Source organism: Ostrea edulis, chromosome 8, assembly GCF_947568905.1.
Source record: "Ostrea edulis chromosome 8, xbOstEdul1.1, whole genome shotgun sequence".
In the NCBI taxonomy this organism is placed as follows: Eukaryota; Metazoa; Mollusca; class Bivalvia; order Ostreida; family Ostreidae; genus Ostrea; species Ostrea edulis.
In genome coordinates this window covers 43535824-43551874 of record NC_079171.1, presented here as the reverse complement: position 1 = coordinate 43551874, position 16051 = coordinate 43535824, and the positions used below count along the sequence as shown (strand labels likewise).

At 35.3% G+C, this 16051-nt stretch overlaps 1 protein-coding gene across 1 annotated transcript in view; it reads right to left on the bottom strand.

Moving 5' to 3' along the window:
* The window catches only part of LOC130049094 (uncharacterized), a 45333-nt gene extending 29524 nt beyond the window's left edge, over nucleotides 1-15809 (bottom strand). Inside the window, exons 1-2 of the mRNA XM_056146207.1 lie at nucleotides 15529-15809; nucleotides 582-635 (exon numbers count right to left, since the gene is read on the bottom strand). Coding sequence (XP_056002182.1) covers nucleotides 582-584 — 3 coding nt within the window. The 5' untranslated portion in view covers nucleotides 585-635; nucleotides 15529-15809. The remainder of the gene's footprint in view (nucleotides 1-581; nucleotides 636-15528) is intronic.
* Between the last annotated feature and the right edge of the window lie 242 nt (nucleotides 15810-16051).

Below are 16051 nucleotides of genomic sequence, written 5' to 3'. Positions count from 1 at the left end.
AACCAAAATATTAAATTTCAATACAGAATTAATATAGAAGTTTTTAAGAATCAGTGTTGTTTGAAAATTTATATATAATATATCAACCAAATTAATTAATTTAAACTATTTGAACTAGTCTCTACTAATTGCATCATTAATTACACATTTGAAATACACATAAAGGGGTATAAAATATTGACGTCGTATTGATAACACAGAAACTGTGAAATCGTGCAGATTTAAATATTTTGAGTAAACTATCCTTTCGTCGCAAAATATAGTTGTTATTCAAACCCTTTTAAAATCTGAATTGAAAAAAAATATGTTCAACTGGAAATTTTAAGTAACAATGAATATTAACGTATCTAAGGTAATTAAGCAAAATTACTACGTTCGTCATATAAGTAATTATATAAGAAATATTAGAAATTCTAAACGATCCTAATTTGTACTGCGTGTAACTGTAACTCATATACAATAAAGGCTGAACATAGTAATTACCTATAACGCATAAAGTCCTTAAATAGTCATTGTTTAGTTATCGTATGCCAATATATGCAAAAATAAACTCTTCGCAATTCTGTGCAAATAATACATACCATATTGTTTGTCCAGTTCACAGTGGATTGCCAATTGTTATCATCGCTGATTTCCTAAAATAAAGATTAGATATTATATATAATCTTAGCTTTTACAACTATTAAAGGGTTTTTACCACGATTTTTAATGTAATTAAAATCAGAAGGAGTAACCTTAATAAAGCACGTTTCTGCTGTTATATTGCTTCATTACTCCCAATAATTGATACAAAAATGCATTTTATCTCCATATATTCAAAGCTTCCGCTTCTCAAATCGTCACTAATGAGCTATCTAGTCACGTGATACGTCATGACGTCATACGTGTCAATGTGCTGCAGCAGCTATGTATATTATGTGTGTGAATAGATTCTATTGAAAGTCATGAATTATACAGAATGGATAGTTAATGTTCCGACATCGATGACATCCCGTTAGCATTTAAGATTCCGCCATACATATTTGAACCTGCCGCTGAGCCCAATCTTAAAGAAATTTCCTCAGCAAGCATTTATATTAGCCTAATACTACATCGACATTGACCACTCGGACGGAGATCCCGCTCACAGAAGGGAAACTTTTGGTAAATATCTGAATGACGCTTTCGTTTGCAAACATTTTGACTGTGTTCTCTTGTATATCATGCTATTTTTAAAGCATTAGAGGTCTGTATATGTAGAGTGTAGCATGCATTAGCAGGCGCGGATCCAGAATTTTTTTCCAAGGGGGGGGGGGGTGAACCTTTTCACAAAATCGAACCCGTGATATAACTCATTTTTCTTATAAATCGTGATATTGTAATTTTTGTTATCGTTGCAAATTCCAGGGGGTGGGGGTCCGGACCCCCCCCCCCCCCCGACCCCCTCTAGATCCGCACATGATTAGCCAATGCAGATCTAATTAAAATCAGTTCTTCTCTAACCGTTACACTGGAGAAGGTAGAAAAGATTTGTTTTTAATTAAATTGATGCATTGACCTACAATGTGTCGAAGGAAACAGTCGATTTACCGATATCGATTTAATTTATAATTTTATTTTTCAAAGGGAAAGGGGGAGGCAACCGGATTTTAAAATTACCAATCTGATGACAATCTATCGACTTCTCAAATCGTATAGTGTCTATTTAAGAGGGTGGGGGAGAAAGAGAAGGGGGATGGGGCCAATAGTCGTAACCTCTACCTTATAATCGTCCCTCTCATTACTTAAAAAAAAATAATGGGAGGGGGGGGGGGGGGGGGGCTGTCATTCATTATATTGTTGCATTTTTTTTTCTCACTACGTTGGCACGCACCGTCATTTTTTAAAATAAAGCCGCCGTATTTCAGCATTTTTGACGATTATTTGGCATTTTTTCGACTTTTTCATTTTCTTACTATTTTAATCGGGGGAAGGGGGTAGGAATAGTCTGATAGACCGTGTAGTCATTTCATAAAGGGGGGGGGGGTATATCGTTGCATATGAAATCAAAGAACTGTGCATATATATAAAAAGTGTATGCTACACAGAAATTTCTGTGGGTGCCAGACCCGAGGCGACTTCAATGATTGCCTCAATACCTGGTAGGCTATAAGAGTTCTCAAACTGAAGGCAGCCTCTGATTATGTCCAGTCTGATGGACAACGAGCCTATTAATTTGTAAACAGAAATGTCGATATCAGGAATTAAATGGGTTAGAATGCAATATGTAAGTTCGTCATTGAAGATGGTTTTCCATTGGTTTGAAGTATTTCTAAATTTAGTTCTAAGCTCACAAAATTTCTCCAACTTGCCTCATTGGTATAAGTAAAGAAACTTTTCTTTTTGTGCTGATTACTGATTACAGTTATATACTGTACAGCACAATATAATGGGACTTGTAACTGTTGAATCTCTCCATTTTGCATCAATAGCCTGATGTATGTGCTGTTCTCAACTTGTTTAACCCTTTCTCTACCGGCACATTTTAGAGGTTTTTAAAGACTAAATGACAATATTTTTAAATCGAGTTACATCTGCATGTATCACGATTTAGGTAGGCATGTGATATATAATTTTGTTACGAATTGAACAGGGAACATTTTTTTCATAAAGTTTGTCATGTTATCCCATGACCCCAAGGAGTTCTACGGGGTCAAAGGTCATTTAAGTGCACATTTTTGCAATCTTTTTTCTCTGGAATATATATATTACGACCCCTCTCACTGGATTTGAGTCAAAAATAGGAAGTTCTAAATGTATGAGCTGATATGTCTTTTAAAATACTACAAAAACATCACAATCAAATTAATCAATTTTATTGACAAACAAATATTTTTGGTTGCTAAGTAACAACACTCATTGTGTAATTTTGACCATAATTTGCCTTTCTACATCCATTCGACGCAATTCAAACATAATTACATTGCATGATGATTAGTAAATGTCACATTATTTCAAAAATATAATCTTTGACTATATCTTAATCATTTTAAAAGGTTTTTAACAAAAAATATAATGAACAGAATTAAGGTCAAAGGTCATAAAATGAAAATTTCGTACTTCATATACATATTCATCATTTTCTAATAATATGACGTTTTGCCATTGTATCCCACTAAATAGTATAAATATTGCAACATTAAAACAAAGATCTTTCCTGTTAAAATCTTTAAAAAAATCAATTTTTTAATATTCAAATAGATTTGGTTGCTAAGCAACAACACCATTATGATATCAAATGCTATGCGAAAATATTGCCCGTTTTCCCTCCCCAAGTTCATTGTACATGTATACGAATGTTCAAGTACTTACTTTCAATCACTAAATTTAAATGTACTTGCATAATATTTAATAAAAATTGTTTTTCTTATATTCAACCTCTTAAAACATATTTCTAGACACAATTCTTGATACTAGGTTGTTCCGATAGGGGCATGCGTTGACCAATATCTGTCTATCGACTGGAACTTCTCAGCAGACATGTATAAGATAATGCCCAAAAATCTGAAGAAAAAAAGAAAGATTGTTTATACTTAGCCCCAATATACTGATGTATTCTCAGAGCTTTTGAATACTCAATTGGCTCTGTAAATGTTTTCTATAATCAAGGCCCTCTGAAAATTATGCGTTTAATTACTTGTAAAATTTTATCTGGGGTAATTGTAATACACATTTAATAAATGTGTTAGATGCACAACCAGACTAATTTTGGTAAAGGTAATCTTATAAAATGTATTTTATTATTCGTTTTAAACTGGAAATCACTGTCACAATATCGGTACTTTAAAACTAGTAATACCCGTACAGTTCCTCTTCAGTGAGAGGCTTCGAACTTCCTCGGGAAGCATATGACAATCCTTCCCCCTAGATATGACCATCTCAGCATACTGGTTGGTGGCAACACAGATGGAGAAAACCAAATCTTCTGTCAAAAACAGCTTCATAAAATCTGCAATTCTCTGAATAATCAGGTCCCATATCTGAAAATAAAAATGCAAATAAAATCAGTATTGGCCATCATACCTTATTTGTCAGCATTTAAAACACTTAGCATACCTTATAATTAGAAACAGAATAATGATTTTCCGTGTTTTGTCTCTTTTTGTATGCATGTTATATCTAGTAATGCAACGATAAACAGTAAAATGGTACACGCATATCAGTGTACCATAATGCCATGATTCCATTTGTGAATGTATTATCTGGATTCATTTGAATGTTAACTAAATGTATACGGATTTAACCCTATATTCAACCTCAAAGAGTCATACCAACTGCATGCCAGGTTGTCACTCCGAATGAAATGCCACAGTTCTTGGATCAGGTGTCCCTGTGTCCTCCACATCAACATACTTCCAATGCATGTCTGGATTTGCCAGTAGACTGTCACTAGTGGAAGATACCTGGAAGCTTCCCACTAAATATTGGGATGTCAATAACCTTTTTAAAGATGAAAAAATACAATTAAGATTTATTGGTTTGTGTTTTAAAGCAGAATATAAGCTTCATGATAGTAAGGGACAGTTTCGCACGAAAGTACTGATCATATTTATTTAAAGATAGAGATGTCCTATATTTGAAGTGCTATTTGGTAAGGGATTACATACATAGTTATTTCGGATTTCAAAGATTTCGGTTGAGCATCACTGAGGAGACATTATTTGTCGAAATGCGCATCTGGTGCATCAAAATTGGTACCGTATAAGTTTTACATACATATGTTAGAAATCAAATGAATGGAATATTTCATTATGCTTTGCGAGTGTAGCAGAGTGCGTATTGAAAAAAAAAAACTACACCATGGAGGTGTTAGCATTATGCCCAACATATACATGGGAGCAAATACTGAAGAAATTCAGGATAAAATATACAGTGTCCAGTGAAAATATTGTGCCTCTGAGGGAAATTGAATGGCCCCAGATTTAAAGTAGAATTGAATTGGTTCTTCATTGTACACAGTGTCTAAATCCCCTGGCATGGTACTCTGATGGGGTGTGGATTTAGTCGAAATTAGAGAAAATCTAAGCAAGAAATGGGCACATGCCCATCAGCTCATACCAGACCAGCATGTATGGATCATATAATTAAATGCTTTTTCAATAGCCTGTCATAACCAGATATTGATTGATGTTAACCCCCCCCCGCACACACCTTTTGTCCCAAACACACATTTTGTTTTTATTTCCGTTACAATATGAAGAAAAACCTCAAATTACGGTAATAAATTCTATTATTACGATAATACAATAATGCAATATATGCTTTCCTAACAGATTGTGTTTTCTTTTCATAGAAAGATAATTTTTTTTATAAACATAGAAAATCTTGGAAAATAGCCTCCGCACCAATGGTCATGAATGCCCAGTCTGATTAAAACCACCCCACTCTTTTCTCATCGTACACTAAATCCACCCTCTTCTTACACTCGCGCGTCAGGTGAGGAGATACCAAAGGGGGGAGGGGGGGGGGGGTCAGACTGATTAATGCCGGGCCAGGACAGATTAATTGATGTCAGATATGTTCAGCTCTTAATAAACAATTGGGTGTTATACACTTGGTTTAGATATCATAAAATATAAATATTTTCTTTCATGAAACGACAAATTATGGCATCAAATCGCGGTTAATATATTAATCGTGCATTTTTCATAACATGACATAACCGCGAACGTTTTTTTCTTCTAGTCGGCCTATGTGGCTACATCAACTTACATGTTTATACTGAATGCATGATCGTTTGGGTCATCCTGCAACAGGATATCCAAGGTATCTTCAGACTTCTTCATCTGACATCAGGTCGTTTTCAAGATGTAAAATACAATACAAACGTTTGTTGTGTTGTTGTTTTCGTTGAAACGGAAACACGTGTGTTGCCCGTGGACACTTTCAGAAAACCCCGCGGCCGCGATCCGGATCACGGGGGGAAAAGTATTAAATATACAATATGCAGACTGGTCTTTTTGTTTTCTTTGTTTGGCAGAAAAAATTCTTTCTATACCGAATAAATATTACATAACGTTTATATCTGAATTTGAAGTATTTTTTTTATTCACTCTACCGATGTAACATTCTCATTAGGTGTTTTATGAAGTTACAATGCAAGTAGGTGGTGTAACTGTTATTTACCAATAATGGTTTTTATACTTCTTTTTTTTAAAGCAGAGAATACCTGGCTGATTATTTCATACATATATGTATATTGTTTTAGTGTATCAAAAAGTATTCACATTATCAACAGAGGACAATACAAATAGTTTTCACTACTTTATTGTGCGATGCGCGTCGATCGCTTTCAGCACCGACGTTTTATCGCTAATTTTAAAGAAAACCGCGCAGCATGTCCCAATTTCATTTATGGTAATATAAAAACTAACAAGAATTACAACACGAAAAAGGGCCCATCAAAAAGAAAATTTCCTGTACTTTTACAGGCTGTATTTACTTTTCCCTTTTTCCATATATGAATATTGGTAAAACGCCGATCTGTTTAAACATTGAGAAATAAAATTGTAAGAAAGCGTACATGTGCAAAAAATAGCTATTTTCTTATAACTTTGCCAGGCATTAGAAATAATTTTTATATGTTCTGAAAGCAGGGAATATATGCTTTTCAAAAATATAAAAAATAGTGCATTCATACAGGAGATTAAAAAAATCGTATCGAGGGGGGAAATGGCCTTGCGACAAAGCGTTGCGTCATATTTAGACGAAGCCATCTTTTGCTTTAAATGCTTTTATTAATTTAATAGCTTTATTTACTTAACTGATTTTTACATAGTTAAAAAATAGAGAAAATTTCCAAAAATATGATATATAGATCATATATCTTATGACCGTAGTTTGAAAGATTTAGAGGCACTCCTTTTGCGCTGTCCCGTTTTTACGCGCCACCGGTCAAATTGACCGGTACGGTAGAGAAGGGGTTAAATGTTTTCATGCTTTCTCGCTTCACCGCGATTGACACGTATGACGTCACAAACTAATGGCGCGAAAATCTCTAACGAGAATATGCATATCTGGCTTTTTGCACTTTCGATACAAAATAATCACCAAAGCACGCTTTATATCGAAAAAATAATAATAGCACGATTCAAAACACCACATTTTCATATAAATTTACAAACAATAAAAATCGTGGTAAAAACCCTTTAAGCACTTTTACATAGATCGTTTCAAAGCTAGTCTTTAATAGTTGCTTTTTCCAATAATTTGTATATGGTTTTTCCCAGTAATGGGACTAACCCACCCGTGGATTCAATTCGATTTTTAAGATAAGTAAGATACCTTGCCTTTTGTAGTAACACGTGTATCTGTTTTTCTTATGACTCATTGTCATATAAATATAATTTCCTGTCGTACACAATATTTATTTTCCTTCTCGCGTGGTATTTGTTTATTGCTACTGTATTGGTTATGCCTCTCACGGAAGATTAAAATGGTATTGAACCATCACTAGCTGAAGGTGAAGTATAACACACTCGGAGCATCATGGCCTATTTTTTTTATCATATCAATGCCTGTCCTGAAAAGGGTTTTTACATCATTCAATACAAGACAGCTAACCAGAAATAAAACATTATTCGTAGATCTCAGATTATCAATCTAGGGTGGATATCATATTTCAAGGACACGGATAGCGCTACCTTCACAAATGTTATAAAATTCCGTACAAATATTTCTAAATGTTATATACTTTCTAATAACCCATATTTACCACAAAATTTACTAATTTGTATATAACATTGAAATGAATGATTTAGTCCCTTTAGTACACCCTTTTCTGCTTCTTTAGATATGCATTTAGTTTTTATGCTGATCAGCAAACCCTAAAGAGCCTTTCAAATGGTAAAGAGAAATCTTGGCCTCATCCTCCAACCAAACGTTTACCGATGATCATGAAATTTAAGATATGCGTAACAGACTACAGACTCCTTCTAAATATCTATTTAACTTCCATTTAATGTCAATAGCATTATAGCGGAATATGCATTTAGTTTTGATTTTAGATGTGGAGTTGTAGATAAAATGAATTTTGAAACTTTTCTCCGGGAGTCATGAGAGTTGTTGGGACAATGTAACGGGTGTGAATGAGTATTGAAAGTTAGAATTTATAAGAGTTGATTTTATGTAGGTTTGCACCAGATGTTTCTGAGATTAAAAATTATTTTTTTAAATAATGCCAATTTTTCATTTTAAAAATATTGTTCTTATAACACTGAAAGAAAGGAACATCAAAACATATCCTGCCACATATTGAGTCCTATGGATTCTCTATGTAAATCCCAGTTTTTCGTGAAAAAACTATCGCTAGATCGAAAAACACAACCTTACATTTCAAGCAAGCGAACAATCACTATACATAACCTTGGTCACTTTGATATCCTGCCTATGTTTCTTCCTGGTAATAACATAATCGATGAGATGCCAATGTTTAGACTGAGGGTGCGTCCACGATGTTTTGTTACGGGTAGGTAGGCGAAATGTAGTGTTTGTGATGTGCAGAGCGCACATCTTGAGGAGCAGTAAACCGTTACTGTTGTGGATTCCGTGCTTGCCAATGATTCCTTCCAGGTCTGGTGGTCTGCCCTACTCTGATGTTGAAGTCATTGAGAACAAATAGTTTCTCAGACTGTGGAACTGCTGATATGAGGGTCTCCAGTTCTTCATAGAACTTGTCCTTGATATCATCTGGCTTTGTCATCGTTGGAGCATAGACACTAATCAGTGTTGCACACCTCTTATTTCCGATCGGTAGCTGGAGAATCATAACGCAGTAGTTGGTGTCTTGGGGGAGTTTGACAAGCTTCTGTACCAGATGGGATTTCATCGCAAACCTCACGCCCGCCTCACGTCGTTGGATACTGTTTCGACCACTCCAAAAGATGTATCCGCTGTTCAAATCTGTTAGCTGCCCTTTATCTGCAAAGCGTGTCTCAGTGATCGCTGCTATGTCCACATTGTAGCGAGCTAACTCTCTGGCAACAAGTACAGTTCTCCTTTCTGGCCTGTTTAACTTATTGTTATCCAGCAGGGCTGGCACATTCCATATTGCAAGGTTGAGTATTTTCACTTTCTTTTTCGTTGTTAATCGACCGCTGGGTTGCGGTTAACTGGCCTGGGTTATGTGAAGCCGACTATATTTATGGTACCTTTTCTTTCATAAAAAGGGCTGCTCAGATGCTCAGGGGGCTGACGAACTCCATTGCTACTTCAGTCTAGTAGGGAGCGATCACATGCCCTAAGTCGACTGTGTGCAGGTTTGTGACTGTCAGCTTCCAGTGTATCCGCACCTGCTTATTCACCACGTTCCCATCACCACAGGGCTTTGAAGAGTTGCGCCGAATGTGTTGAAGTCATGACTTGCGCTAGACGTGGATTAAAGTGAGGAAGAGTTACGCACTTCGTCAGCCTCACTCGTTCTTTCCCACCCACCTTAGTCCAGTGGCAAGACAGGTCGTGACGGCTGGAGATGGGTTGAGATGCAGTGGATGGCCAACAGGGTGCCTCATGTCTCACTGTTCCCTATTTGTGTTCCACCTTTGCTGATCCGCCTTTATTTGCGTTGTACCACAGTTGGGTTTCATCCGCGCAGTCCGACGGAGCCAGACTTTACACGCGGGGCAGACACATACCCCTTTAGCCAGCTGGATATGGCGTGCTCACATACCAGTGGAGACTATGATGGATAGGATCGTCTATTTCCCGTGCACGTCCAGACGACTTGCGCACTACCCACTGATTGACCTACTTCTACCCTTAAAGTAGGCCATGGTACACCTATCCAGCTGAAATGCAATCTGCAATTGTATTCCTCTGAGAAGTTTGTAACTAGATTTCAGGGCAATATCTGCATCCGTAACGAAAAAAGTTGACATACTTTTAGCTCGAAAGTAAGTCATGGTACACCAATCCAGCTTAAATGCAAACTCACTTTACAGCTTCTTTAGGAAGAAATTGTGATCAAATTTTAACGTTGTACATGCATATGTTAAACACCTGGAAAACATTACATTGGACTGACACACAGATAGACGGATAAACCAATCCAGCTGAAATGCAAACTGAACTTACATTCCTCTGAGAGAAAGTTTGTGACTAAATTTCAGTGCAATATCTGTATCCGTAATGAAAATAAAAATTGGAAAACTGTTTGACCTACTTTTAGCCCGAAAGTAGGTCAAGGACGGACTAATCCAGCTGAAATGCAAACTTAACTTGTATTCCTTCAAGAGGAAGCCTGTGATGAAATTTCAGGGCAATATCTGTATCCGTATTCCGTAATGAAATAAAAAGCCTGGGAAATTGTTTGAACTATCTTTAGCCCGAAAGTATGTCAAGGACGGACTAATCCATCTGAAATGCAAAACTGAAAACGTATTGTCTGTGACTGAATTTCAGGTCAATATATGGATTCGTAATGAAAAAAGCCCGGAAAACTGTTTGACCTATTTTCAGTAGGTCAATGACGGACCAATCAGCTGAAATGCACACTCAACTTGCATTCCTCAAAGAGGAAGCCTGTGACAAAATTTCAGGGCAATATCTGCAACCATAATGAAAAAAGTCCTAAAACGGTGTGGCCTACTTTTAGGCTTCATGTAGGTCACGTACGGACGGGTCAATCCAGCTGAAATGCAAACTGAACTTGTATTCCTCCGAGAGAAAGCGTACGACTAAATTTCAGTGTCATAACTGTATCTGTAATAAAAAAAAATAAAGAACACTATTTGACCTACTTACATGTACATGTATACAGTCTTACGCTTCTCAATGGAGAAATTGCGACTAAATTTCAAAGTCGTACATGCATCCGTTACGGAAATAAGTAAGGAAAACATTGCCTCGGACGAACAGTCAGCCAGACGCACAGACGGACGCACGGACAGCGTCATACGCGTCTAATGACGGGCATATAAAAATGAAAGATAAAGGAAAATTTGATACAAATGCAATGCATACTTACCGAACAATACACTTGTAAGACAGGTTTTAATCACAAAACAGAAAAGGATCATGTTGCCAATTATGCTAACTACCAGAATTTTGTATTAAAATAGATGATTTCCTTTCGTCATTGTATTTACTACAAGATATTACCAAGACAAATACCCGTATGTAAATGTATAGTAATGCTCGTAGTTTATTTACAATTAACATTAAATTCGTTTTCCGTACTAATGACAAAGGTATACAAACAAATATATGTTATATGTTTTGTTGAGGTGGTGCATTTCTAAATAAATTCAAAAGAAGAAATAAAGATAAAAATAAGATATCTGATAAAGTATACTCAGACCACACATCCAGACGGCTATAGAATACTGCTAATTGTCATTTGTTTTCTTTTAAAATATAATATTGTATTCTGAGATGAAAGTTTACTTTCAGAAAACATAGAACACAACTTTGTCGGTACCGACCTTATTGTAGTGAAAAGCAGAGGAAGTAAGTGCTCGTTCAACGGAGCTAACATCAACACCATAGAAAGTTCAATACAACTGGTAATAAGAAAGAAATCTTGGACAATGAACACACACACACACACACACACACACACACACACACACACACACACACACACACACACACACACATATATATATATATATATATAGTGGGATAAATCTCCGATATAATCTTCTAGAGTGCTCGACGTGGCCTCACGGAGCTACATAAATTGATGATCAGATGGAGTTCAATCACATAACATTTATTTCTCTACAGGCTGTTTCGTAAGGGGATGGTTTCCCCTCACTCGTCGGTAGAAAAATGACATCTAACGGAAAACATCCGCATGGCTGAGTATAAGTTACACAGAAACATACTGGATAGCTGCTAAGCATGATTACACACAGGATTGAGTAAATAGAAATTTATGGGAATGACGGCAAGTGCTGACAAGTTCTGAACGCTTATTCAATGAAGATTTTGGGATGACATATTATAAAGAATTTCTCTAGAATACAAAGGTTGCACTTTTTTGAAATGTTTGAGTATGATGATGTTTTTCCTAAAATTTCCCACTTGATTTTGTAGTCAATATTTTTGTCTTTCAATGGCCATATGAATTTGCTGAGCTCGGTGGTATTCTTTTTCGTGGGATTACGGAATGAATGAGTGTGGTTGGCGTATCTTAATTTGAACTCGGTGTCTGCTAGTAAATAACAGGAGTATATATAGGGCGATGATTCTTATTTTCTCGGTTAGGAATCAATATAAAATAATCAATAGAAAACCCTCTTCCCGGGGGAACTTCCCCTTTATGTACATTTTATATTGATTCCTAACCGAGAAAATAAGAATCGTCGCCCTATATATACTCCTGTTATTTGCAACGCTCTACGAGAAAATCGGGGATTTTACTGTGGAGCGTTGCCTGCAACGTCTTGATGTTAGATGCTATAATAGCATGATGGTAATATTTTAATTTCGTAAATAATATTTATGATAATTAGGGCACATGTTTTGTTAAAATGTTGATATAGACATGTACATATGAAAGAGGAACAAATGAATTAAAAGGGAAATGGTATAACGGAATAAGCCGCATGAAGCATACGATATTGTTCATAAATATTTCTATATTTTATGCAATTTCTTTGATATTCATAAAAAAAAAATTCTTGTCAGTTCAATCTCTTACAGAGAATACGAATCGGACGTATATTTTGGTATAATAATAATATTTATTTATATAACGCCCTATATGACTATAAATAACCACTCTAAAGCGCTGCACACAATAAAAATGATACAGCATGTTATAAACGTAGTAAAAGGAAATTATAATAGCATTAAGACAGATAATATCAAAAAAATGCTAGAAAAACATCAATAATGTGAAGTAAAATTACTAAAATCTAAAACATGATATGCATGAAAAAAGTTCCACGCCGTACAATCAAATGATATAAAATACAATAGTTGAAATAAATATACAATTATACACTTGAAAAAGTAATGTTAAAATGATGGTGATGAAACCATAAAGATTTAACCATATATACTACTAATAATATGCAAGTCTAAAAAGATGTGTTTTTAAATGTTTTTTAAAAGTGTTCAAATTCTGACAACGGCTGAGGGTATCAGGCAGAGAGTTCCAGAGTGTAGCTACTGCCACATTCAAGCGCCTGTTTCCATATGTGGAGGTTCGACATCTAGGATAATTTTGTATTGGCTGCGCCTGTCAATAGGAAGCCAATGTAAAGAAATCAACACTGGAGTTATGTGATCACTTCTCTTGGTACGAGTGATGATTCGTGCTGCCATATTCTGTATCCGCTGCAGTTTTGCCAAGTCGGTTGTGTTAATACCGAAAAGAGAGCATTGGCGTAGTCGAGCCGAGATGTCACGAGGGCACATACTAGGGTCTTGCACTCATCTTCTGTTATGAGCGACCGTATTCGTCCGATGTTACGTAGTTGATGATAGCAAGCACGAGCCACAGATGAGATTTGCTTTTGCATGCAAAGTGTCTTATCGTATCGTAATATATACTCGGGATTTTATTACCCCCAAACGTAGACGCAATGCTTTGCAGATAACAGTATACAGCCTGCTATTTTAATCCTAATACGATTAGAATAGTTGATAGAATTAAACTGAAATGACTATTTATCTTCGAGAGTTCTTGGTTTTTAAAATCCAATCCATGTTTTAGGTAGCCAGTGTATTTAAATTCCGTGTCACTAAATAAAATATTTTTTTTTCATTTAAGGGCAGATGATACAAACAATTCTTTTCTTTCGAAGAGACTTTATATGATGTCATTCTTTTATAAAAGTGGATAATTCCTTGAATTCTTTTCCCCTTTGACTTGGAGAGTGAAATATTTTCCGTATTTCCAAAAAAAGTACAAAACAATAGTTAGCATGGTAAATTAGTTTATTCTTCATTTGTTTACCTTTTCTATACCTCAAAAAATGGTTGTCAGGGAGAACAGAGTGTACTGATATTAGATTTACAACATAACATGTAAAATATTAATGCATTACAAATTTTACACTTGGAAAATGTCAATTGCTGCTATAATAAAATTACATATATGGACATTGCACCCTCAGTAAAGGTTTACAAATTAAAATAAACTTCATAACATGTTGACTTAATGTTTAAAGTGTAATATAAACTTAAAAATCATATACCATACGGGGTGAATTTTCTGAGTAGAAGCAAAATTGTAAAAATCACACTGGCTGATTTTCTCAAGACAAAGAAGAGTTATCTCCCATAAAATAAGAGTAAAATTTTACAACTTCTGAAAATAATTTACAATGGCATTTATGATTTTACTGTTTGTTTTATTTTATTTTTTTGTTTGTCACTCTTGATTTTCCTTTGCTATTCATCTCTGAAAAATATAAAGAAATGCCTAATACAGGATCTCTTTGATATGCCATTTTACGTTAGTTTCTACAAACTGACGTTCCCCAGTAGAAACAGGAGAAAGATGGCTGCATGTTTCCTGCTGACATCTCATATATAGCAATGATCCAAGTCCATACCGTTTTTCGTCCTCACAATGTCTTATGCGTTGTTAAATCTAGTGGTCTACCACACGCAGCACAACCTAAAATTTTCCAAATTGTCCACTTGAATTCCAAGTTCCACAACTCGTCTCCCACTTCTCCAACAAATCATCTCCTCATGCTCTTCTTCCGATTCCTCACTCTCTGATACATCAGATGGATACGTGTCTTCATTTCCTAGGCATTCTTGTGAATTATCACCAGAGGAACAATTTTTTCTTGATTCAGCCAACTTCTCCTCGATCACCACGTTGTTATTGGCATCAACATTCACTATCTTACGTCCAAGGGATAATGCATAACCTTTCGTAGCATTCTGTAACCTTTGATGATGTTTTTTACCAATAATTTTTCCTGATTATTTCCTCCTGAATGATTCTGGCACCATAATTGTTTACATTGTTTACTGACCCCCCTTCCTGCTCTTAAAACACAGAAGAGTTCCAAACAACTATAAATGAGAAAACCAAAACCAACCAAACTATTTTTTTACCATGGGAACTCTTCAGTGCTAAAGGTAGAAAAATTTGTTTATATCATCTGGCCTTAAAGTTTCGGAGTCCATAGCGATGTTTTGTTTTGCAACTTCCTCAATAAATCCCTTTTGGATTTTTTCTCTCACAAACAAGAATATATTGATCGGCCTTTTCTCACGAGAATTTATTAAAATGTTTCAGGAATTCAAAATACCGTTTTACGCTACATTAAAACAATTAATATACATAGTATATATCCAAGCAATACTCCCGTATTTTCTACTGTTGAATTGGAGCGAAAATGTATATTAAAGTTATGATAATAATGGGACATGTTTACCCAAACTATGTAGAGCTACATGATACGTCACATATATGTAGGTTCTTTTACACCAATAAAATAAATTCAGAGGAATTCTAGTATGTTCAACGTATGATTCACAGCGTCATTCAAATAGTCAAAGATATATGTTAATCAAAGGCTGAAAACAATCATTTCCTACCTATATCTATTGCGTCCATGGTTAAGCTACCCGTCAAAATGGCTACCGTTGCCACAATTACGTCATGTCATTTTGTAAAATAAAACCTGGCATACCCATGTATATGAAGGCAGGTCATACTCAAGTTATGCATGTGAATTGCATAGTATTTAAATATATCTTAAGCAGAGAACTTAAAAAAACTATTCTGAGTGTTTACATGAACATAGGGTAACAACTTTTCGCTTCGGTTGGTTGGTGAATTAGTTGAGTGTTTTATGTCCTGTCTCGACGTTTTCACAACACCTGAAATTAATATCAATCAATAGCTGAATACTTTTGATTATGAATAGCAATTAATGAGCAGTAATACGCAAAATGATCCTTTTAAATACTTTTTTTGCTATTACACAAGTAAATATACATTTTATATATAACACGCAACTGATATTTTGGTTCGTAATATTCTAAAAATTTAGTTCCTGGTAGCCGCATTCCATTATGGTGGGTATGACTAGTGATCAGATCACTTTTTGTTAACCAT